The sequence below is a fragment of the Struthio camelus genome, chromosome 5, assembly GCF_040807025.1.
Source record: "Struthio camelus isolate bStrCam1 chromosome 5, bStrCam1.hap1, whole genome shotgun sequence".
Taxonomy (NCBI): domain Eukaryota; kingdom Metazoa; phylum Chordata; class Aves; order Struthioniformes; family Struthionidae; genus Struthio; species Struthio camelus.
The window spans coordinates 39,117,222-39,142,017 of record NC_090946.1 but is presented as its reverse complement, the minus strand read 5'-3'; the positions used below and the strand labels follow the sequence as shown (position 1 = coordinate 39,142,017).

General features: G+C 45.9%; 2 protein-coding genes across 36 annotated transcripts in view; both read left to right on the top strand.

The window, feature by feature from the left end:
• The window catches only part of SLC39A13 (solute carrier family 39 member 13), a 55,328-nt gene extending 47,438 nt beyond the window's left edge, over positions 1-7,890 (top strand). For all 35 annotated transcript variants that reach the window (XM_068945700.1, XM_068945699.1, XM_068945673.1 and 32 more), the window contains 5 exons: positions 3,644-3,733; positions 4,108-4,158; positions 4,386-4,518; positions 4,649-4,748; positions 6,373-7,890. In XM_068945700.1, coding sequence (XP_068801801.1) covers positions 3,644-3,733; positions 4,108-4,158; positions 4,386-4,518; positions 4,649-4,748; positions 6,373-6,448 — 450 coding nt within the window. In that variant the 3' untranslated portion in view covers positions 6,449-7,890. The remainder of the gene's footprint in view (positions 1-3,643; positions 3,734-4,107; positions 4,159-4,385; positions 4,519-4,648; positions 4,749-6,372) is intronic.
• Positions 7,891-11,490: 3,600 nt separating this feature from the next.
• Positions 11,491-24,743, top strand: LOC104149243 (transmembrane protein 178B). Its single transcript, XM_068945707.1, has 4 exons — positions 11,491-11,894; positions 18,746-18,859; positions 20,113-20,250; positions 23,064-24,743. Exons 1-4 carry the CDS (start codon positions 11,504-11,506, stop codon positions 23,306-23,308), a joined length of 888 nt encoding a protein of 295 aa, XP_068801808.1. The 5' UTR covers positions 11,491-11,503; the 3' UTR covers positions 23,309-24,743.
• The last annotated feature ends 53 nt before the right edge of the window (positions 24,744-24,796 follow it).

Here is a 24,796-nt window from a genome sequence, read left to right as displayed (position 1 = left end):
AAGTAAATATTAAGCAATAGATTAAGAAACAAAGACTACAGATCACACTTACAACATAGGGACAGTCTCCAGGAAGTCAGTGCCTTGGAAAATTATGCAAGAATCATAGGAGAAAACTGTTTAAACATGTTCTTCTATTATGATGCTACAGCCAGGAGGATGGGTCAGTGGGAAACATCAATTAAGGCAAGGGGCAAGAGTTCTTTCTGTACAGCGGTAATGAAACAGTTATATGACACTTCTTGCAGTAGTATTATTCAGAATATCCAAGGAACTACCAATACATTTTAAAAGGATTAGAAAGAACTGAAATAATTACTTGAAGTTTGGAAAACACAGTAAAAAGTGGTTTTCTTTAATCTCTAGGTCTATAGAAGCGACAGTTCAGGGGTGACTATTAAAATATACAAATACCCTTGTGAGAGGCCTGACTAAATTTGCATAGTTGGAAGCTGAAGTTAAAAACAGTAGCAGGCTAGAAAAATCAAACACAACTCTAACTGAGGGTAATTTACCACTTGATCCACTCTGTAACCGTGGATCAACTTACCTTGAGACATAGTAGATTCTTTGTCATTTGTGAGGTTTAAGCCTTGATTTAAGCTGCTCTCTACAAAATACGGTATAGCTTAAGAAACAGTGGGCTTTATGCAGAAATTGAAGAGGTCCTCTCAGTTGTGTTAGGTAAAAGGTCAGTCTAGATGATCAGTAAGAGCCCTTTTAGCTTTAAGACCCTAAAATGTCTGTTTACTCTTGCTGGCTATTGTGGATAGGCACAAATTGGGAACTAATAAGTTGCCAACACATAGTTTTAACTGTTGCTTTCTACCTTGTGAGCATGTAATCGGAAGATCTTAATATCCTTTCTGGTGGGGGGGTAGGGGGAATTACCAAACTACCAAGATATTTTTGCCTTAGGAAACAACGTAAGCAATCGTTCCATCTGTCTGCGCCTCTGTTCTGCCCTTCCTTTTCCAATAACTTTTGAACCCATAATTAATTTTACCTGAGTTCAAGAGAGGATAGACTTCTCAAACATTTCTGCAAGTTCCATAAAAATCAGCATGTGGGTAGAGGATAAATGCAAGCTAATGTCCTATTAAGGAAGTACTTGGGGAAATGTTGTACGTTGTTTAGCAGCACTGGCTTGTTGGCAAATCAGCAGGAAGGTAAGTCATGCTGCCCTTATCTGGTGGGGAAGGGGCTGTCATGCAGTGCAAGGGGGGGAAAGGACATGCAGGGGAAACAATATTGTTACAAATGAGCAAGGTAGGCGCTTGCAAAGAAGAGAGAAACCCATAGCAAACCAGGCTTCTTTAGTTCCAATATGCACGCAGCAGCCCCTGCCCCCCCCCCCTTTTTTTTTTTTTTAAAGAAAACTAGAGAAGAAAGGTACTATTCAAACGAACAAACAAAAAAGTGGAGTCACCCTTCAGGGCTTCAAAGATTAGTAAGCTGCAACTGGTTGTCTGTGAGCCATATGTATTAGAACTAGGGCTATAACAATGTGTTCTAGCTTAAACAGTGCAGGTGAGAAGGGTCCTTTGCACCCAAATATAATTTGGTGCTTTCCTGCATTACAGCCTTTAGAATACTTTTGCTTGTTGAGAGAATAGACTACTACTTACTTGCTCATTCTTTCTTTTGCCCTGTGACACAGGCGTCCTTGCTGATTTGTAGATGTATGTTTTATTGCACAGTGACAATAATTCTGCAGCATGAACATAAACGCTTCATCTCGCTGCACTGTTTATGACTGAGGAGAACCTCCTATTAGGTATTCTCAGAATGTAAATGTCAGACGCTCGTAACTGTCAAATCAACCCAATTTATATCTGAACACTCCAAGGCTTTGCTTCTCACAGTGACAGCTTTTGCCCAAGCCACTGACAAGAAAAAATCCTAATGTTTTAATCAAAAGTTTTTCTTTTTTTTTCCCCCCCCTATATACAGTGGTATGGGGTGTATGCAAAACTTATATGACTAATTATTACTATCCTGTGGGGAAAACTCAATCATATAAAATCCCAGAATGAAAAGGAGAAATTTTAGACAGTCACATTAGACTGAAAATGCAGAATGAGAACTAAAACTGCTGTGTGTTCATGAGTCTGCACGCCTTGCTTTATGTTGTCCTTAGAAAAACATGCAGGGAACTTGTTCTGCATCCATTGTGAAGAAGTTATTTAGATTATTACTTAAACTCGATTCTTTGTTAGGCCTTGCTTAATACCACATTTTCATATTTAATCATGGATGTGCTTTAAAAAGTTTAGAGCCTTTAAAAATGTCCTGAGAGCGTGCAGTAGAAAAATGCTGTGCAGAAAGGTGATACCTTTTGAGAGAGACGCTTGACAAAAAGCCCCACCTGAGCTGCAGCCCACAGATGGACACACCATAGCAAGAAGAAGGATGCCCCAAGCAGAGTGCAATAGAAACAGGGAAGAGCAGAAGACCAAAAAGTGTTCTGGTGGCCTGACTATGTGTGGTGGCCTGACTATGAAACTCATCAGCCCTTGTGTTCTTCCAGCTAAACTTTGGTGTCTGATACTACAGTGAAATAAGAGGTTAATGCCCCAGTTTCTAGACTGCCTCTCCACCTACAGATTGCTGCTTTGCAGCTGGAGCTAATGTGTGCCAGCTTAGTTCTTGTAGTCCAGAAACAGACTGATGTATTAGCTACCTCCCAGATTGGTGATAATTTTAACTGCAGTGCTGCCTAGTGAACTGCAGTATGTCTGGAGCCAGCACACAGTAGTTTTTGTTAAATATGTTGGAAAAACAGAAATTGTGAGCAAAAGGGCTGGGGTGGTACCCTTATGTATCAGTTTGGCCCAAATAGCTAGACTTTGTCTGGAAACACCCATAGTTATAGCAGTGGTTGGCATGGTAGGGAAGTCTAACATGGCAATAGGCTCGGGTGGGGAAGGATGTTGGCATATGCCTGTAATTTTCAGAAAATTTTTTTCAGCATGTGTATGCATATACATGCTATCCAGCTTTCTAGTAGGTGGATTTTTGGTGACTGTCATCACTGTCTTTTCTCTTTTTATTCTTTCTTAAGGGAAAGCAAACCCACAAGCAAAAGCTTTTTTAGTACAATACTTGAAGATTTGTTCAGTTATAAAAAGCAATTTCAGTAGCATTTGTTTGCCTGCGTTGTGCTTGCTAGCTCTTGAAAAGGAGATATTTAACAGTTATATATTGAAATACATGACTAGAAGACCAGGTCGGGTCATATTTGAAGCCAGTCACCTGTGTAAATTAGTGTGTGTTGCCTAGAATTGGTTTGATTTATTATCAATGTATTATTGTATTTTGGCTGTCTCTTTCCTTTCACCTTTTCTGTCTCTCTCTGTATCTGGAGCTTCTTTGTCATTTGCCTTTTCTCCCTCTCCTCCACTAAGATAGATTTGCTAGTCTTGGACAATGCTTGTCCACCCTAAAACATAGTTTACTCTAAAATTGAACACGTTTAAGTTGTATCTGCACACTGACATTAAGATCTTCACCAGAAGTGCCATGTCCTGATCTGTGTCTGTTGATCGTGGTTCTGTATAACCTGTGTCCAGGTCTTGTCTGGTGCTTTCTTTTATCTTGTTATGTCTTCTCCTTTATCAGGGGCTCTTCCTTCTCTTTGCAGATTAGTGGATACCTCAATCTGCTGGCCAACACCATTGATAACTTTACACACGGCCTAGCAGTAGCAGCCAGCTTCCTGGTTAGCAGAAAGGTAAGGTTTCTGTCACAAGACGTATACTGAACTGGAGATGCCTGTCCTCAAGTGATGTAACATGCAAAAATAACAAAGATGTGAAGAATCCCTCCTGTTTTCTGGAAGCTTCTGAGAAAATGGAGAAGCATTTTCAGTAAGAAGAAGCCCTATCCTGGTCCTCTGAGGCAGAGCTTCTTCAAACTTGGGACATCTTTGTCCTTTGTACTGACCTGAGGGGAAGGGTTACCTGATCTGCCCTTTCACTGAATGCTTCTAAACCCTGAGTAACAAGAGTCTTAACTTGGAGAAAGGGGCCTTAACATGCTGATGAAAGTCTCGCTCTTTCAGAGCCAGAGGACCATTTTCTAACTTACTTCTCTCTTCTGTCATAGGTGGGGCTCCTAACCACAATGGCAATTCTCCTGCATGAAATACCACATGAGGTGAGAGGGCTTTTTATCCTGCTGCCCTGAGGGATCGAAGGAGTGCTTCATCTGCTAAAAGAGAAGGGCTGAGTCTGGTTCACGTTTTCTTGTTCCTTAAAAAGCTGCTGCTGCTTGGAGACTGGCAGCGTGAGAAGTTAAAGTCTTGGAGCACTTGTCTTGTTAAGGATGGCTTTTGTGTTTGGGGATGTTCATGTTCATTAACTGTTGGCTCTTGGTTTTCTTAGGTAGGGGACTTTGCAATCCTACTTCGGGCTGGGTTTGACCGCTGGAGTGCAGCCAAGATGCAGCTTTCCACAGCTCTAGGGGGGATTCTAGGAGCCTGCTTTGCAATATGCGCTCAGTCACCAAAAGGAGCAGGTAAGGCTCCCTGGGGCTTCTGTAGGAGCGGGGAGGCCTGTGGTAACCATGTGTGGATCTTCTCTACGTTCTCTGTTCTCTCTCATGATTTTTGCCTCAGTAATAATGAAAGCTTTCTTCACTTGTGCAGGGGAAACAGTAGCCTGGATCCTCCCTTTCACTTCTGGAGGATTCTTGTATATTGCCTTGGTAAATGTTGTGCCTGATCTCCTGGAGGAAAAGAATCCTTGGTAAGTGCTCCTGGTTAGCTGCACTTCTTCCTACCGGGGAGCAGGGATGTAACACTTTGCCCTGCCTGTTCTGGGAGCACATGAATGCCAGCTTTCCAAATAAATCCCATGGGCAAGACTGCCATGTAGAAAGACTACTGCTGTGCTAGGTGTTGAATTAATGGGACTACAAAGACCCCGTAAAAGAGGAGAACCTCGAGCTGGGTCAGTCCTAAAGATTTTGCTGGCCCAGTATGTTGTCTGTGACAGTGACCAATAGCATGTACTTAAGGAAAGATGGCAGGAAACAAGACAAGTGAAAAATCAGAGGATCGTAGAATATCTGAGGTTGGAAGGAACCTCTGGAGGTCCTCTAGTTCAGCCCCCCTGCTCACAGCAGGACCGGCTAGAGGAGGTTGCTCAGGACTGTGTCTAGCTGGGTGATCACCTGCTCAGTGCAACTAGTGGCTTAGGGACTGCTTGAGCCTGGGCCTTATCCACAATTTTTGTGTCTGATAAGCATACGTGGACCTATCCTTTGCATATTTGTCTAATTGCTTTTTGACCCTGTCCGTTACTTTGGGCTTCTGCAATCTCCCTTTGGCAACAATTTTGCGTAGTTTGACTGCACTGTGTGAAATTATGCTTCTTATTATTTGTTTTTTAGCCTCTTGCTTATTGATTTCATTAGATGTCCCTGTGTTGCTGTGTGAGTAGAGAAAAATAGTTTCCTTCTCTCTATCATTCACCATTTCATAGTCTTGTTGTATCCCACCTCAGTCATCCGTTTTCCACCCTGAGAATGCTGGTGTATTTGGCCGCCTCTCATATGTAGCATTCTAGTCTCTTGGAGCCTGACTGAGACTGTGGCCAGTTGTATTCCAAACCCATCTGTACCACAGTAGAGGCCCTCTCAGACATGCTGGCAGAGCTGCTCATGAATATTCTCACCTATTTCAGTTGCAATGAGGCAGATTAACTTCAGCAGATTAACTAAGAGGCTCAACTTCTTGGCTCAACTACTTCCTTTTAACCAAAATGGACAATGTGCTCAAAAGACAGCTTCACAGTTTTATCTGAGGAAGCAGGAACCTCTGGTAGAGCAATGTTAATGAGCGGCTGGGAGCTAGCTTTTCGATTGGTAACCTCTTGTCTGGGCACAGCTGTTCAGAGTGTGCAGAGGCAGTGGGTACATAGCTACTTTAATCCAGCAAATATTTGAGATGATGCTAAATGAGTGGTAACATTCATTAGCTTTTTTTATTTTTGCAAGTGTAGTTGTTGGCTGAACGAGGTTCCTAGCCCATCTGTGAACGTGCTGCACAAGCGCTGGTGCCCTTGTAAGAGAAAGGGCAGGAATAGGCTTCTGGGTAGGTGTGTGATTTAATCAGCTTTTGTTGATTTTTGAAAACTTGAGTTGGGCCTTGCAGCTGAATGGAACAAACGCGTGTCAGTTTATGGACAACTTCTTTGTTTGGGGTGCTGGGGAAGAGTCTTCTCAGCTGCATGAATGGCTTCACCCATCTGCAGTGTTGTCCTTGTGATGAATCTGGAAGGGCAAAGAACAAACCAGCCAGGAGCCTCTACGCTGCTGCCTATTGAGATTGGTCTGTGGTCCCTCCTAATTTTACTGTTTCTTTCCCAGGAACTCCCTACAGCAAGTTCTGCTCCTGTGTACAGGCATTACAGTCATGGTGCTACTCTCGCTCACAACAGAGTGACCTCTGTGCAGACCTCATGACGCCTCCCAGAGCCACCACAGTGACTCTGAGCTGACAAAGCAATAAGGAACACTATTGTTACTTCCTATGTGTGCACATGTGGATCTGGCTGCTAGTATGAGAAGCAGGTGAGAAAGAGGTCTGGGTGCGCAAGACTTCATTCCCTGGCTCTCCTATCCCTGTTCTGCTAAAATCCCACACATCAGGGCTTCCTTTTTTTTTTTTTTTTTTTTTTAAATGGAGCAAAAGATACAGTGAGCAGAAATGAACTGAATGACTGCTCCACAGGGAATGGACAATGTTTCATTCATCCATTATGATGGAACTGCACCTCTCAAGCTCTTGCATGGAAACAAAAGACGCTATCCCTGTAGCTGGTGAAGAGGAAGGACTTGTCCTACCACTCAAAGGGTTGGGGACAAAACAGGGATGGCAAAGCAACAATAAATTAACAGCTTTAACCACAGCTCTACCCACCGGGAGTTATGGTGCTATGAAAACCTGCATTGTAGATAGTGGGGGAAAGGTCCCTTTCCAACTTGATCTCTGCCTGTTCAATGAGATCACTTGTTTCTAAAGGTAGTATTAGCCTTGGTAGTCCACCCTTTTGGCTTACTTTGTATTCATTTATGTTGAAATCAAGCCAGAAACTTGAGGCACTTTGGGACAGTTCACAACAATTAAATGGCTCAGCTTGAAGATTACTTGCCTCAGCCCTAACCACTCCAGTAACCGGCACGGCATAGCTGTTTATCTGAAAAACGGTCAGCAAATGTTTCTTCTATTGCTAGACTATCAGCTTACCTATATCTGGAAGGCAAGTCATGGAGTTGCTGCTACTGGCCTCCCTCCCCACCTCCCTCTCCCCGTAAACATTAGCTGAGCATGGCTCTGAGCCTGCTCTCAAGACCTGACTCACCCACTGTCTTCCGCAAGCCAAGTTTCAGAGCTCTCTTGAGGTGGAGAGGTTGGCATGTTAGCCCTGTTCGGCATGCTAGAGCAGCCCTAGGCTGAGGTTTGGGCAGGGGCTGAGCACAATACAGCCCCGTCCACCACAGGTAATTCAAGGCTGGCTCTTCCTCTGTTCAACGTAGAGTATTTAAGAACATGCTATAACCAAAAATATGGATAGTAGTCTACTGGGCTTTTTACCTCACAGTGGAGTTGGTCTGTTGGGGATGAATGGGTAGGAAATAATACTGACAGTTCTTTAAAGGAAAGGACACAGCAGCAAAGAACTCAGGAAGGGTGAAATGGGAAGGGTGAAACTGCTGGTGAAAAGATTACAAATGAGTCTGGAAAAGCTAAGTGTGCTAAGTAAGGAGAGAACAGGGTATGGAAGGGTGGCAGTGAGTATGCTTTAAGAGGAGTTTTCTGTTGTGTATTGCTTGGGATTCAATTTGTTGACAATCTGAGACCAATAAAAATAAATGATGTTTCTAGTGTTTTGCATGCATTCCAACTGACGGACTGACGAGGCCTCCATTCTACAGGGATGTTTTGTACAGAGATCTGCACAACTGCTAGATCATCCCTTCTGCAGAGGTTATCCTTGCTCTACTTAAATCTGTTTTAAAAACTGACCTTACTGGACACAAGTGCTACAATGTGAGTTTGCACCAGTTCAGCTCTGTCTTGAAACAGTTTTTGTAAATCAGTATAGCTTTCCAGTTTGCACAGGGCTAGTCTCTTGAGAGGGTGATTTGGCTCAGAGCAACAAGGCGGGCATGCTGCCTGTAGCGGAGGCACTTACTTCTCTGAGGCGTTCCTTATTGACACTGTTCTTTTTTTATGACAGCTCTTGTCCTACTTTTTCAGGAGAGCTGGAGAACTCGTTTGCAGTTCTCTTGGCCCCGGGAACTGCTGTCTAAAACCTGTTCTGTTTTCCTCACCCCGGGTTTACATCACTAACTAGCTTCAGTGTAGCAATGAGGTAGGCTTAATACAATTTTCTTTCTCTTCCTTGATTACAAAGTTGCCCTGCTTTGACAACTACTGCCTCTATTATCCATTTGTCAGGAAGTCTGAATCTAGCATCCACTTTCTGTTTTCCTGGAAGGAGGATTCATCTGATTAGCAGGGACTGTGGGAGTATACTTACCCCCTCATTCTAGTACTTGGTAATTTTTTTTTTTTTCCCCTTGGAGACTGAAGCTAACCAGACTCTGTAGTAGCAATCTGAAGGAAGCAGGTTTGTATAGAAAGATACGCCTGCTCTTTCCCCAGACGTCTTATTCAAAATGAAGCTGGCATTTAAGTCAAGGAGTTGCCAGGTGAGTGCCCAGAAACTGGTGTTATTGCATCAGCACTGAGTCTTGCCAAAACTGTAAGATTTTGTGCTCAGCATTCAGGAATGTGAAGTGGATGACACCAAAGAATTAATTCTCGGAGTTGGAAGCCTGACAGTCTGCAGTTCTTGGGAAGGTATCCTGGTATGAGGCAGCACAAGGCTTATGGGAGGGGCCAGTTAATTTTCTGCTGCGTGCAGTGTCAGCCCTGTGGCTGAAGATGGAGGGCTTTTGGAGGAAATGGAGCATCCCTCCACCCCATTTGTCACTTTTGGAAATGCAGAGAGAATCATATCTTCTAGTTCTATTTTTTTAGCTGCTCTTTTGCATTTTTCCCATTTCATCTGTATTGCTCTGCTCTGCATGGAGACAATAGAGATGAAATAAATGGCTTGCAGTGAGGGTTTGTGTTTTCTGATCTGAAGCTACTTCTTTTCTTTGCCTTTGAATACAGAGCAGTATCTCTCAGTTAGTAGTCTAGGCAAGTCTGTGGGCTCTGTCTTGCTTTTTACTCTACTCCTTGAGTTTTCACTATTGAAAGAGAAGTTGCTAAACCAGACTGCTGTTCCTGGTGCAATGGCATTGCGGGTCAGGAGTGTTGTAGTGTATGTGGAATCATAGTTCTTGAATGCAGGTCTGTGTGCTGAGAAGGATAATCCGGTGAGTTACTCCTCCTTGAGGGGGGTGCCTGTACAGTAACTGACTGCCCAGAGAGAGGTGCAGCCTTTTTTGATTAGTGATTCTTCATCTAAAAACTTCTAGGCCTAGCTGATAGTTACCTTCCTCAGCACTTAACACTACGCTGGTTTACCTGCTGGGTGGGATAAAGACACTTATTCATCAAAAGTCATATGTGGAAAGAGCCAGAAGATCAGCTTGTAAGGGAATGTTCTCTGTCCTCCAAAAATACAGGTTTAAAGTATGTCTTATCCCACCCTTCATTTGCAAGGTTTTTCAGGCTATAAATACCGAACGGTAGTAAATGATATCTTTTTTAAGAAGAAAGCAAGCCACAACCTAAAAGCTGGAAGAAGATAAAGGCAGGTAGGTGACTGAGGGCATGATTTCGTGATATGGGGGCTTTGCCAGGAATGTACCTTTTGGAACGTCTGTCCCTGGTTTCACTGTGCTGCCCTCTGTGGTTGTGCTGATACTTCTGTTTGTGGGCTGTGTTGTAAGCCTCCCTTCCCCCCATCCCTTTTTCCTTCTTTCAAAGGTAATGTGGACAGTCTGGTTCACAGGCTCCACAGAGAGTGGCACTTGCACAGTTGCTGTCGTACAGAGGGGAGAACAGGCGGAAAGAACCTTATGCACACGGGAACTTCTTAAGGTGATGGTCTTGCGGAAGCTCTAGTCTTTTGAAACTATTGCCTGTAGAGAGTACGGTGACAAAATAGGATTGCCAGGTTCAGGGAACATGAATATGCCTATATTTCCAGGAAAGAGCTGTTATAATTGAAAGATCTTCTGTGGTATCTGGGGAGCAGTATCTAGAGCAGTGATTGTACTTGAAAAATATTTTTCATTCCTGACGTGAGAGACTCTTAATTTAGCTGGTATGTGTTAGAAAATTCTTTCAGCAGCAGCCCCGTCAGTTCCTTTCAATTTGTCTGCCTTCAAGGCAGTAATGTGCAGCTGCATGGTTGGTAATCCCATCTGTCCAGTACAAACTGTTGAAGAGAGTCATGCTGAAATGTGTTTAAGCAAGCTTTATCCGTGGTTGCTGCATGTTTCCACCAGGCATCGTGCTTTGGGGAGAGAAGCAGCAGGCTGATCTGAGCAGGGTCCTCGGCAGGAGAAGCGTTGTGGGCGTTTAGGTTATGCTCACTAGTTGAGCGCGCAGGAAGTGAGAAGGGGAAAAAAAGGACCTAAATCTCCTACACTTCAACAGTTGACAAGGGAACACTTGAACAGGGACAAACTATTTTTTATCAAGCAAAGCCAAGGATTTTGAGAAATGAAGGTTAATTTTGTAATTTAGACTTATCATACTCTCGGATCACTTTAGTTGGATGCCAGATTTGACAAGGTGATGTCCTAACAACCGGCCTTGGGAACTGATAGAGCTGCAGCTGGAAGAACAAGTGCCACAGAACAGACAGGCTCAAAAGGGATTTTGTGTCACCTCTACTTAGCTGATGGCTTGGATGTAGCCTGCTTCTCATAGCTGAAAACGCCAATCTTTTATGTGCGTTAGGCCTTGTTTTCCCTTAAGTGATGATAACAGAGGGATGAGGAGGAATCACGATCAAAATGCTAGCAAATGCTGGTGCTGCTCATATTTCATTCACATTTAAAAAAATGCTCGATCCCGTCATTTCTCTCCTACCAGTACCCATCGCCGCCCGAGCAGGCCAGCTGCGCCGCCGGCGGGCAGCTCCGGCGTGGCGGGGACGAGCAGCGCGGGGGAGGCGGCGGCGGGAAGGCCCGGGGTGCCGCTCGGCGCCGTGTAACGGCCTGGAGCGACGGGGCCGGAGCCGCTGCGCGCGGGCCGCGACCGTTACCCGCCGCCCCTCCCCCCCCCCCAACGCGCGCACCTGCCGCGTGCCGGGGGGGCGCGAGCGCCGGGGGCCGCCCGTCTCCGCGGCGGCGTAACGTGGCCGGGGCTGCCCCGAGGGCTCCGCGCGGCCGGGACCGAGCCCGGGCCGGGGCGGCCGGGCGCGGGGGGCGCCGGCCCCGTTTCCCTTCCGGGGGCGAGGCGGCGGGCGGAGGCCCCCAGCCGGGCTGCAGGGGAAGCGCCCGCCCCCGCCGCCCCCGGCGCGGTAAGATGGCGGCCGCGGCTCAGGCGCTGAGCGGCTCCGGGCTGCTCCTGGCCGCCGCCGCCCTCGCTCTCCTGGCCGTGGCCATCGGCACCGACTCCTGGTACGAGACGGACGCGCGGCGGCACCGCGAGCGCTGCCGCGGCTTCGGCCACAAACGCAGCGACCCGCCCGGCTCCATGTCGGCGCCCAGCTCGCACCTGCCGCTCCGCGCCCGGCCCCCGCGGGCCCTGCTGCCCGGGCGGCCTCCGGCCCCCGCCCCGGCCGCCGCCGCCGCCGCCGCCGCCGCCGCCCTGGACTCGCACTGCGGCCGCCGCTTCAACTCCACCGTCTCGGGGCTCTGGAGGCGCTGCCACCGCGCGGGCTACGAGCCGGACAGCGAGGAGCTCATCCGCAAAGGTGGGCCGGGGCCGGGGCGGCGGGGAGGCGGCGGGGCCGCTGCTGTCCGTGGTGCTGAGCGCGGCGCCGCTGCGGCCGGGGGCGGCCCCGCACGACGCCGGTGCCGGTGCCGCCCGGCGGCCCTGAGCAGCGGGAAGGCCCCGCGGAGCCCAGCGAGCGTGGCCCGGCCCGGCCCACCGCCGCGGTCTCGTACGGCTCCCGCCTGCCTACAACGCCGCAGCGCAGGGTGGGAGCGCGTCCTCGGAGGGCAAGACCTTGGTGGGCATTCACTTAATCCCTGGCAGCTTTTCGGTTATCGAGGGCCAGAAAAGGAGCGGTATTGTTCATAGCTCTGGGATGTTCACGGCAAGGGGAAAGGGACTTGTTGTTCCTGTTCCAGCACAGGGGATTCTCGTTGCTGCAGTGGATTGTCGGGCCTTCGCCGTGGCAGATCTGTGTCTGCCGAGAGAAAGCTGTGATCTTCTGCTATTGCGGCACACAGTACCAAGCTGAGCAGTTCACGGAGCGTGAACAGAGTTCCTGGACTGCATGGCACCAGTAATGTAGTGGGCTGACCCACCAAGTCAAAATAAATGACGTACTAAATGAGCTTGTGGACCACAAATGCTGTGAACGGTTAACGATGAATAAAAGGACTTATTGATCCAGCAAGTGCATATTAGCATAGGGAGAATAGGGGCTGGGAGAAGTGCTTCCATTGGGGTTCAAAATGGAAATGCTATCAAAAGAAAGTGGGAGTAGTTCTTCAGCATGGCCTCCAACTGTGACGCCAATCCTACACAGCAGAGGATGGGTAGGTGTACTGGCACTGTGAAGCTCAACTCGTTTTGTCCGTTCTTTCCAGTGCTCAGCAGTGACTCTTACTTCTAGAAACGTGAGTGCTATGTGATTAGCTTCTTTCTCTATTTAATCTCCTTAGATCCATTTTCTGCTTTTTAATTTATATTTCCACGTTGGTCTCACTTCACTAAAAGGCAGCTCATTAATTTCATTCTGTTAACTGACTCTGTCATTTAAAACGTGTATCTACTTTTCTGCTTCATGTCAAGCCAAATGCTTGGTAGGAAGGAATAGGAGGAATACCATGTTGGTTCTCAATACTTCTGGGTTTCGGGGATTTTTCCAGCAATACAACTGTCGGACAGAGAGGCCAGATTCTGCACACTGCGTGCATACGGGCTTTATGGGGGTGGTTAATGATCTTACATATGGTCAGATGTGTAAAACTGGAGGAACTCTGAGTTTGAAAGATTTTCCTTCTACTTTCTTTCTTCAACTGGTCTAATAAAAAAGGTTGCCTTTCCCTGCAAACCTTACTTCCCTTACGTTGTTTGACTATTAGGTCTGCAGTAATTACTGTAAAGATTTAGATATCTTCTTATGGAGAGAGGGTTTATTATTAATAGTTCTTGTAGAGTCAAATCCTCAAATAGATATGACTCTCTTCTCAGCCTTCCCCCTGACCTGCTTCACTAGCTGCCTTTCCTTGTTCCCATTGTGTCTATCTTTTCTCCGACAGCTGTAATTAAGCCTCTTCCAGGGATGGTCAGGCATGGCTGTTGCTGTGCTCTTCTCTCAAGCACGCTACTAGGTCTGGGGCTTCTGAACAGAAGCAAATGATTATTTTTGGTGTGAGCTTAAGATCACTGCTGTGCACCTCTGGAAGACCCCCTCTCTTCTTGGCTTGCAGTAATGTTTCAGCTAGCTCCTTGGTGATGTGTGATGCCTTCGTGTATTTCTAACACTAGAGGTTTTTTTAGACTTGTAGTGACAGAGTAGTAATTAGTTCTTGTGAAAGTTTAGTGGCAGTTTAAGGTAGGATATATACTCTCCATTTCCTAGTGTGTCTAGAATAAGGGCTTTTTTTCTTCCTTTCTGAGTCCCTCTTGAGTTCTAAGTCCACAAGTGCCTTCATCCGTTTAAAGAATTACATGGATTTCTAGTGCAGTATTTATCTACTGCTGTTAGTACCAAGCGCACATATGTAAAAGGAAAAAGCAGTAGTCAAAAAATGTTGGGCAAGACTGAGGGGGAAAATATTTAAATATAAGAGGGGAATAATGTATGGAATTCTTAGCATGCAACATCACTGTTTTGGAACTGTGAAAAATGGACAGTTTCACTTTTAAAATACAATTAAGAAGGAAGGCAAAAGAAGCAAGAAAGTACAAACTAAATGAGGAAAATCAAGATTATGAATTAGCACAAGATAGTCAAGAAATGGAAATACTTGAAGGGGAAACTGAGGCTTTGTGTGCAGGGAGGCACTCTAAGAGCCCCAGGTATAAGAACTTTAGCCCTGTACATCACCAGTAGAGCTTGTGCTAAGTGGGTTATGGGCTGCATAACTGATACAGCAACAAAAAAATTGCGCCTGCAGAATTGTTAACTGGTGAGGTCCTGTAGGGATTTATTAAATGCTATTAAATACTCTTATCTGTCAATATAAAACAAGTATCACTTACAAAGTGGTGACAGTGGAAAATGATTAATTGGGAAATATCAGATCAAACAAGCTTCTTTGGATATCCTGGTGGGTTGATTTGAGCAATGTGCATTTTCCACACCAGTAAATTCAAGAAGTGAAAAAAAGACTCATCACTGTCCATAAACTGGGTATTTTGTTGCTTTTCAAGTTTGCTCTGAAAAGAATCTGGGCTGGAACTCGTGGGTCTACTGTCTACTGGTAGACAGGAGCACTTAGTGCCATGATGTAGCTGGGAAGGCGAGTAGAACCGTTGGATGTTTAAGCAGAGGGAGGCTCTGGTCTGTGACATTACGAGGCCATTGGGGGAAAACTGCTCAGCTCTGGTCTCTGCACTTTCAGTCCTTCCCAAATGATAAATTGGAAGAGTTACAGGAATGACTGCAAGGTCTATAGAGCAGGTATTCTAGTGGGATAGTTGACTCAATCTGTTTAGTCATAGCTATAGGCAAATACAATCTGTTGGGGAAGAGTTATCATGGCTCTATAAAAGAAAGTTGATTTACCAGGTCTAGTGGCATTTATTGGGTAATGATGTGGACAGTGTGATCCCATTGCTGTTACGCTATTCCAGTCTTGAGCAGACATGGTAAGAATAGTCCGGGGGCTCCAGTGGCCACTTGTTCCTGGGGCACAAGGGAGGGGAGGGCAGGATACCACATGGCAGCTCAGCATTAACTGCCCACGGCCGTTCCCCAGACTTGCTCATGGTGAGGAGAGGACCTTTCCCAGCTGTGTGAGAGCAGAACTGCTCTAAAATAAGAACTCAGCCAGGTATCAACCTTGAAAGTGAGAGCCCCTCCGTTTTCTCCTCTTAACACTGACCTGCAGGCAGCATAGAGGAGAAAACCTCACATTTCAAAGTTAGAGAGAGCTGAAGACTAAACTGAGAAAAATCTGGAGGCCAGAGCCTGGGATTATAAACTGAATATGGTAGAGCTGGCCTGGGTCTGAGTTTTCAGGTGTCTGGCAGCTCAGGGACAAGGGGCTTGCTCTGGAGATCCAGAAATTTCTGCATGGCTAAAGTCCTCTGGTGCTGCCCAGCTTCACTTGTCAGTCAGGGAAAAGGACTTGTCCAGGGACACTCCTCTCTCTGTGCGTGGTGCCCCAAGGGTAGTGTGAGGGCATGGGAGGGAAATCTGGCTGCAACCCTGAGGGAAAAAGAGCATGTGTGGGCAAGGTGTGAGGAAGTATTGGCTCTAGGAGGGCACAGCCATGTAGCTCAGCCATGAAAGTGTCAATGCAACACTGCACGATGTGATTGATTGCTTCTTAAACTTATTTTTTAATCAAGAAAATTGCACGTGCGGTGCCATTTTCATAATTTTCTGTTAATGCCACTAAGAATTGCTAGGAACAGGCTGTCTACTGTAACCTTTGTCTTGTACATATGCATTATGATAATCTAATCACATGAACGCATGCCCCACCTCTGCCCGGCATTCTCAACTGCTTTGTATGCCAAAAAGACAATATTCACTTAATTTTTTCTCCTCACTCACCACGTTACTCTGTTCTATTCAAGCCTTTGCCTGAGGGCAAAACTTTTAATTTGGGTAGGCTTTCTTATGGGGCTTGTCTGAATGTGTTATAAACGACAGTGAAATCACTTTGCTAGCAGCTTTCTGAAGTGGAGGGCATGATGCTGTCCCCATTTTATAGCCTGGGATTTAAGGTATATAAGGACTTAGGATCAAAGGTCCCCACTAATTTGGGGTACTTTTGAGATACTTTGACTCTGCAATAACTTTGAGACTGAAAACCTTTTTTTTTTTTTTTTTTCTTTTTCCTTGAGTACTTAGAGAACAAAGTGCTGCACGATTCTAAATGAAGCCCCATGGAGTACCTTTGTGCGTTTGAGTGCATCGTGTCTCTGCAAGTCAGACCCAGAGCTTTTCACTCGGAAAACCAGGAAAATGAACTAGTGGCTGCAGATAAAAAAAAATCTGACTGCCAAGGATTGGGGTGCATGTAGTAATTTTGCAGGAGAAGGTGGGTGATATTCAGCTATGAGATCACCCTCGCTGCTTTGCTGAGCCCCTGCCTCCCTGGCCTACACGTTCCAGTGTTTCCAGCAAATGGAACAGGCACCTCCAGTGAGGGGCCTTCCTTGTTTTGCCCGCGGTGGCTCACTCCAGAGCAGGTCCATCCTGTGCCCTCAGTGAAATGGGAATCTTATAGGAAAAAATTGCTTGTGATAGCATAATTGAAGTCTGTCACCAAGACCGTGAGTTAGAAGTCAGAGCTGAAATCGGGTGGGCAACATAAACCTTGAAATTCTCCAACTGCCAAGCTCTTCGCTTTGCAGATTTGATGTTTTAGCATAGTTTTATGTGCAACTTGCTTACAGTTACTGCTTTGAATTCTGGAGAAGAAAGAATTAGGAATAATGGTTTTAAACCAGAGGCAGAAAGAAATGATATTCAAAAACATAAACAACCAATTTTGTATAAGCAGCACTGGAGTGATTTTGCTTTCTTCTGCATGTGAGCTAGTGTAATACAATGGAGCAAGGATTTTTCTCAGTGAAGTTTCAGCTAAGGAGTCCATAGCTCTGATCCTATAGGATATAAGAGTATTTTGTTGTGTACTTCTCTAGTCTTTGATTCTTCTCTGATGAGCTACAAAAGTAGTAGTCCTTGCTCTTATATAAAATACTGCTTCAAATACAGTTCTTTTATCATCAGTATGTATAACTGCAGAGGTTTTACTTTGGATGAACCCTATGCACCTTGTAAACTAAAATGTCTTTAGTTTGTACTGTGGACATGTTTCTCTACAACACATGTAAGTCATGTTGAAATTACTACATTATCAGTGGTTGGTGAAATTTAATTAGACCCTGTAACGTACTGTATGTGGCCTGACTTCTTAATTCAGATGTATATGGAGCTTTTGCAAATGAACTTGCATCCCCTCTACCTGGGCTGTCTTGCTGATCTGGTTGCTCAGGAAGCACTGTAGAGTTGGGCTGAAAAAACAGCAAGGAGGGTGTGCTGCTCTGTGGGGTGAGAACAGACGGCTGAAGGTGAAGGGCAGCAGCTCGGCTAGCCGGCTCGCTGCCCCGTGGCGCCAGGGAGGAGGGCACCGCAACAGGGCAAGGAGGCAGTGGGAAGTGCAGCTGAGGAAAGGAGCCCACTGAAAAGGCTTTGCAGCTGTGGAACTGAACCTTTAATCTTTCCCCTTTTTGGGCGTGATCTTTGCCCATCTTGTTCCACTTCAGTAATAAACGTCAGTGTTTTCATAATGTGGGGAAATTCAGATCACCTTTCCCTCCCTGCCTTGGTCACTAGAATTGGCAGGGCCTCTTGTGTCCAGCTCCTAATCTTGTGAAGAGAGAGCTTCCTCCTTGCAGGATTCCTCCTTGCAGGAACCAGGTCGTACAGTCCCGGTGAAATGTTCTTAGAGAACAAAGTTGTGCTTCCCACTGCTGCGGGAACAAAGCAAAGCTTATTTCTTCTTCTGTTTTTTCCTATTGTCTTATGCAAAGCTGAAGTTAGCTGCTCTCTGCTAATGACTGTTCACCAGCTTAATTAACTCACTGGCCAAGTTCTGTGTTTGCTTTTGAACGATTCTTCTGCCCCAGTGTTCAAATAGTGGTAATGACCCTGTAGCCATTGTTTAAGGGACTTTTTGTAACACTTAGCTCTTTATCTTTTTGGCTGTTCTCTTTGTCCCCACTGTGCGTGTTCATGCTCTCTCCCTGCTGTACCCCAGCTATGTTTATAAAAGGGAGGGAAGACACCCTGCCCCTAGTATCTTCTCTGTTGCTGATCTGATAAATGGAAAAATCCCTTTCAAGAAGAGTGCGTATGTAGGTTCACATTTGCATCTAGGATACACTTTTCTTTAACCTGTGGAGGGATTAGGCCTACCTGGGCACTGTTGTTCATGAAAAGCAAAGCAAAGAGCTAACAAGTAGTGGAGTGAATTCAAACTTTTCTCCCAGGCAGTCTACTTCCCAGTATTCATTCAAAATTTTCTGAATTGATTCGACCCTGTCTCCTTAGAGACAAAACAATCCTGTTGGTACTCCAACACGTTTGTGTCTCCTCAGCCATCCCAAAAAGCGTCATACCAGTTTCCTTAGGAAGTCTCCAGAGCAGTTGTGGTGTCTGCCATTACTGTTTACTCTCAGCCATTTCTTCCTGGGTCAGCACCCTGTTCCTTCTTGGCCAGTATTTCTTTGTAGCAAGACTCCTTCCCCTCTTAATCCCTAAAGCCTTTGAAGTAGCAGTTCCTTTTTGATTATATTTGCGTTGTTACTGAACTAAGACTTCCCTGGCTCTGCTGGGCCAGCCAATTCAGCAGCAAAGTGCAAGGCACAGGGTTTTCGCTCTGTTTCACGCTGATGCCTCTCTTACAGGTGTTATTCAGCGCTGCACTGCTGTGAAGTACCACTACACCTCTAGCTCCCTGCCACGCAACTTACCTGTTAACATTACCAACACCATCCGGCAAGATGAGTGGCATGCTCTCCGTAAGTAACCCGAAACAGCATACAAGCACGTTCAGAATATTTAATGCCTTAACGCAATGCTGGGTGTGGGCTCTACCTTTGCAGGTGTCTAAGCATAAATACATATTGGGTAGAGAGGATGGGAAAGCAGCTGACAGTATAATTGGAAGGGGACATGTGATTTGGAGTGGCTCATGTGGGTGAGTTCAAGAATACCTGAGTTCAAGAATATGAGAGTGCATGTAGTGTGTTGCCAGGTGTAGGTAATTCCTGTCCAGATTACGGCAAAGGTGCTGCAGTCTTGTATGTTCTCTACAGAGCTTGTCGCATTCGCCATATGCACACTGGTGACTTGTTGTAGCTCCCCTGCAGGCAGCACTTTTTGAAAACCTCTCTGTTTGTCTTTACAACCTCCTGTTGCCAGTTCCCTGCCCACAAGCCACCTCCTGCCCAAGTCCTTCCCAGACACCTGACTGAAAACTACAGTCTGTCTGTTGCCAAAAATGACTTAGTGTCTTCTGCCCCTGCTTCTCCTCATATTTGTTGTTCTTTGCCTCCCTTAAGTCTGCATAGCCCAGTGATGTGTTCCTCAATGCTGAGGAAATCCAACTAGAGACTGACGACCAGCAGGAGAAAAAGAACAGCAACTGTATAATGGATAACAAGGTGCTGCTCATATCACTGGTGTCTGAGCAGTTTCTTTAGAGCTTGTTACTGTAGTTGTTCCGTTCATAACGTATTGATCTGCTGTCTGCTTTTGTCCTCATGGTATTCCTATCTTCTCTTCACACTACCTGCCTTTCATTTGCTAGTCCTTTACTTCCCTTCAGCATCCCCTCTCACTTCTTCTGTTTCTATCTTCAGCTAACACTCACCCAACAAACTCCACCCCAGAGAAACACACTATGGAGGAAAAAAAAAAAAAAAAAAGACAGTACTGCCATTTGCAAGCCATTGCAGAATTCATTCTGCTGATAATAATGCACTGCTGCTGTCCTGTGCTGCTCTGGCCAGCATTCCTCTTGGTCAGGACAGGTATGTTCTCTAATTGTACAGTGCCCAGCATAAGGGAGTCCATTTGGCTGGATTCCCTAAGTTTCAGTGTAAAGCACAAAGTATTTATTTCAAAGAAGCTACAGGAGGAGGTGCCCATGAGCAGAGTACAAACATTAAGAACAGCAAACCTAAAGCTGTCTGGATTCTCCCCCTGTTGTCCTGTCCAGGTGCCTCCATCTATTTCTTCCTTCTTGCTTCTCTCCTTTCTCTTTCCGCAGACCTGCGGAGGATGACAGCTGGCTTCATTGGCATGGCAGTCTCCATCATCCTCTTTGGGTGGATTATTGGTGTGCTGGGCTGCTGCAAGCAGCAGGAGCTCATGCAGTACGTGGCTGGGCTGCTCTTCCTAATGGGAGGTGAGAGCCTTTCACTTTTGCAGTCTGCTCCTGAAACCACCACGGCTGGCATTACTGGCTGGGGAGGTGCTCTGAGAGGTGAAGTTAGCTGACAGCAAACACGCAAAGTGATTCTGGAGTGCTGCAAACCATCAGCGTAGCAAGGGGCGAGCACTTCAGCCCTGAGGCGGGACCTGGGCCTGGGTAGCCCCTACTGTATGTGCACAGGGGCCTCCTGGTCTGGAGATGGGGAGGGCAGAGGTGGGGGCCCCCTGGGCACACAGCCCTCTTTCCTGCTCTGAATGGATGTGTGGCCTGCTGCTCCTGACAGAAAGCTTGTCTCGTGGTTTTCCCTAAAGAATCTTAACAACAAAGAAAAATCAATGAAGAGCCCCCGTCTGCTGCTCCACCCAGTGTGTGGTGCTCGCTTCTCTGAGTAAGAAGAGCAGCCAAAGCCTGCCTGTCCTGCAGGACACATGTAGCCAAGTCTGGAGAAGACTGGCCCAGGGGTAAGGGCATGAGCTCAGCGCTCGCAGCTGCTGTTTTCTCTGTTCCTCCAGTCTGCGTGCAGACTTTCTGCATGGCCAAAGGTCTTTCTGTACTTTGATTGCCCATCTCAAAAATGGGCAGTATTTCTTCCTTACCTGAAAGGGGCATAGTAGGAACAAATGTACCAAAAGGGTGAGGTACTGAGATACTGTGAGGACAGGAATTTTTAAAATATTGTAAGCAGTAAGTAAGTAGGCCACTTTCAAGTAGGAAAAGAGGGAGGGGCTCTACTTAAAAGCCAGCCAAAGCTGCTACCTAAGAGGCTAGCTATCAGCGTCTATAACGGAGCCAAGCAAGGAACTCAGGGTTATAAAGGCAGCTGTATCAATTGAAGAAGTAGTTTTAACATTGTTGGGTGCCGCTTTGGGGAAGTGGGGGAGAAGGGGGGAGAATCCTCCCTAGCCTTAAGCGAAACTCCTTGAGGAGGGTTTTGGGGGACCTGCAAGAAAACCACCCTGCTGACATGGAGTGATGCTGGGAAGACTGGAACTCAGGCTTGTTCTGTCTTTGGTCACCTTGCACACTTAGTTGCCGTTTCCTTTCATTCTTTATCACACGGCACTGAGGGAGTGAAGTGTTGTCAGTGGAAGGGGTAGACTGGGCCCCCCTCTGGGTGCTACCACACTAAGATTTTGCTGTGATGGGCATGCTGTCAGCAGTAAGCGTTTTACTAGCATTTATTCACAGATCCAGAGTTGGAGAGAATAAAATGATCGTCTCAACCTTCAGTTCAGTATTAGAATTCTCAGTTTGACAGGCTTCAGGGATGTTTTAGAAAGTTGTCTTCAGCTTGGACAAGCGTTACTTAGGCCAGAGCAGGATGAAAACAGACAGGATTTAGTGTTTCACACCTAACACATGCGTGTGTGTTTTTTTTTTTTTTCCCTTTTTTCCATTAATGAGATGATCAGGCAAAAGTCTCGCTAATTACTGCTCTGCACATCACTCATTTTCCCCAACCTTTGCCTCTGCCAGAGCAGGTTTCTGTTATGGTTCACAAAGAACTATCGGGCGCTGCAGTTAACAGTGCAGCAAAACATCTGTTTAGAGAAGAATAAAATAAAGGGGGAGGGGAGATTTAGTGGTGGCTTCCAGAGCAACATGAAAGAGGGTTTGTGTGTGTGGTGGTGGTGGGTTTTTTTTGTTTTTGTTTTTTTTTTTTTTTTAATATAAGGGTTGAAGCAAGAATGGCTGTGTGGACAAGGGGAGGGGAGGATTAATTAAAAAAAAAAAGACCTACTTGGTTCATTTCAGAAATATCAGCCTGAGCATGCCAAAGCATTCAGCTGTTTGGTGTGAATTGATTACACCAATCAAGAGGCATGAGCCCTGCCTAAAATGTTAATCTGCCAACTCTGATTTGAAACGTACGTGCGTGTGTGTGAGTGTACACATAAAATTATATAATTAATTTAATATCTATCTATGTAGAAAGTTGCGAGCCCTGAACCCAAAAAGATAGCTTTTTTTTTTTTCCTTTTTAATGGCAGTCGCAGTTTTTCTTGAGGAAAGTAGTCCACTTCAATTTTACAGAATATTTTGACAGTGCATAATGACAGCTGTTGCCATTTAAAACTTGCATACTTATCTCTGATTCAGTGACTTAGACTTGGTGTGCCTTATGCTGCAGATTTATTTATTTATGTATTCCCCACCTCCCTCCAGTTTTTACTTGGGTTGATCAGGCATGGGTTTATGGGCTGCAAATACCAGCAAGACTGGGCCATGGAGGAGAACTGTTACTTTATGACTCTGAGTGGTATTTAGGTGTTTAGTGAATGAGCAGCAGCAAAACAGACAGATGACAAAAACCTGGGCAGGTTCTATGGCCAAGGCTACAGCTGGCAGTTTAGCGGGTCGCAGCAGAAACCAAGCAGTGCACTTGGCAGACCTGGGCTTCAGCTATTTAACTAACTTCCATAGGTGCTATGACCTAACTGCCGTCTGGAACGTTGAGACGCGTCTTTGGAAATAAATAACAGCTCAGGTGAACTGAAGCATGATGCACTAGAAGCACCTGAGATCTAAATTGCAATAGAGGGCCCTAAGGCAATATTGCCTTATTTGGGAAGTGAAGTATACTGTAATCCTATATATTTTGTCCCCCCTCCCACCCTGGCCTTATAAGAATGGCTGGCAGGAGAAAAAGGTGTAATATTTTAATTCTTCACTTTCTTCACCCTGTCCAGGTATTTCAAAGGTGTTTGTGTTTTGGGGGGGGGGGGGGAAGCACATAATTAACCTTGCTGAGGGCAGCGTAGAAGCCTCTTGCTTGTCTCCTGCAGGTACATGCTGTATCATATCACTCTGCACATGCGTAGCTGGGATCAATTTTGAGTTATCGCGCTATCCTCGCTATGTCTATGGGCTGCCAGAGGACATCAGTCATGGCTATGGCTGGTCCATGTTCTGTGCCTGGGGAGGCCTGGGCCTCACTCTGCTGGCTGGATTCCTCTGCACGTTGGCCCCTTCACTCAACACTTCTCGGGCACCTGTACAAAAACCCAGACAAGAAAACGGGGCTGTGTGACCTCTGAGGGAGTGAGGAGAGACTCTGGAAAGCGCAGCCTGGGCAAAGCTGTGGGTTAACACCAGGAAGAGGTGGCATGTCAGCGTGTGGCGAGCGGTGCCATAGCTGTGGAACTACCAGCCTGTGGAATGCTGCTACAGACTCCAGTCTTGGACATAGACGCTGCAAGTAACTCCAGGTTTGAATTATTGCTGATGTGCTCATTGACGGTTTAAGGGCGGGGGGACAGTTCTTTTGCTTTGTTTTGTCTTCTGTTTACAAGAGATTAATTTCAAGGCTGTGTCTTTTTTTGTGCTGGTTTTTGAACTGTACCCCATGGTCTTGTTCTTGTCCAGTTGTAAGGGATGTTTACGCACCAACTCTATTGCTGCAGGTCTGTTATAATTCAGACCCAAATTAGGGCAAGGAGCTATGCGAAGTTGGCTTGAACACTTTTGCAACAGACATGTCTAGTGTTGGCTCAGGCCATCATTTCCCAAAAGAACCTTGATCTAAGCCGAGGTATAGGCCAAAGAATTAGCCCGTCCTTAGTATTACTTCATCTAAAGCAGAAAGCTGTGCTGTTCTGTGCTGTAGTAGCAACTATTTAGTCGTCACTACTAAAACTGTTTCTGAAAGGAGCCTGCTGTAACTGAGCAGCAAGACTCTGGTGAACTCTTACTGGCTTTAGGAAAGAAGGCGAAAGTTTTTCCTCAGCTTCTTACACAGGTAAGGTTACTCATTCGACTAACGTGCCCTTGTTTTAATGGGGAGATGTATGCAACATGCAGCTTATAACTATTGCACGAGGGGCCAGGGTATATTTCTGAAAGTAAGTCATAGTTTGAGCGGCTGGGATCAACTTTCACCACACTAGCTAACTGTAGGTGTGACTCCTGTTCTGTGAAAGGAGATGAGTAATTCCCCCTGAGCTCAAATTGCAGTACTGCTAGAATAGCAGAAAATGTACAGTTCCCCCCCCCCCCAACATTAACGTCCAAAGGAACTGCAATGTATTTTCCTCAGGAACGCGTGGCTTCTGCTCACTTCACCCCTCACCCATTTATAATGTCAAATGCCTCCTGAGCACAGCAAGTCCAGAACACACATGCTCCACTGGAACAAAGTTCCCCTCTCTAAAATGACCAGTAAGGGCCTTGGAACCAGTGTAAGTACTAGCACTAACTCAGGAACATCAGCCAAAGTACTGTGGGGTGCATTTTTCTTTCATTCATCTATTCTTTCTTCCTTCACATCCCCACCCCTCTCCCAAGCTTCCAAAAACTGCACAGGTAAAGATGAGATGGCCAGCATTTGGAGATGTTTACATTGTATTTCAAATACAATACAGTGGCATGTAAGATACTTAATGATAAAGTCAATGTATTTATGAGAAGTGTAATTTTTAAATGGAAGTTGTAATTCTCAACTGGCATTAAAAGTACTGAAAGACTTGCTTAGTGGATGGAGATGTGAATTCTTGCCCACTAATTACCAGAACAATTCACC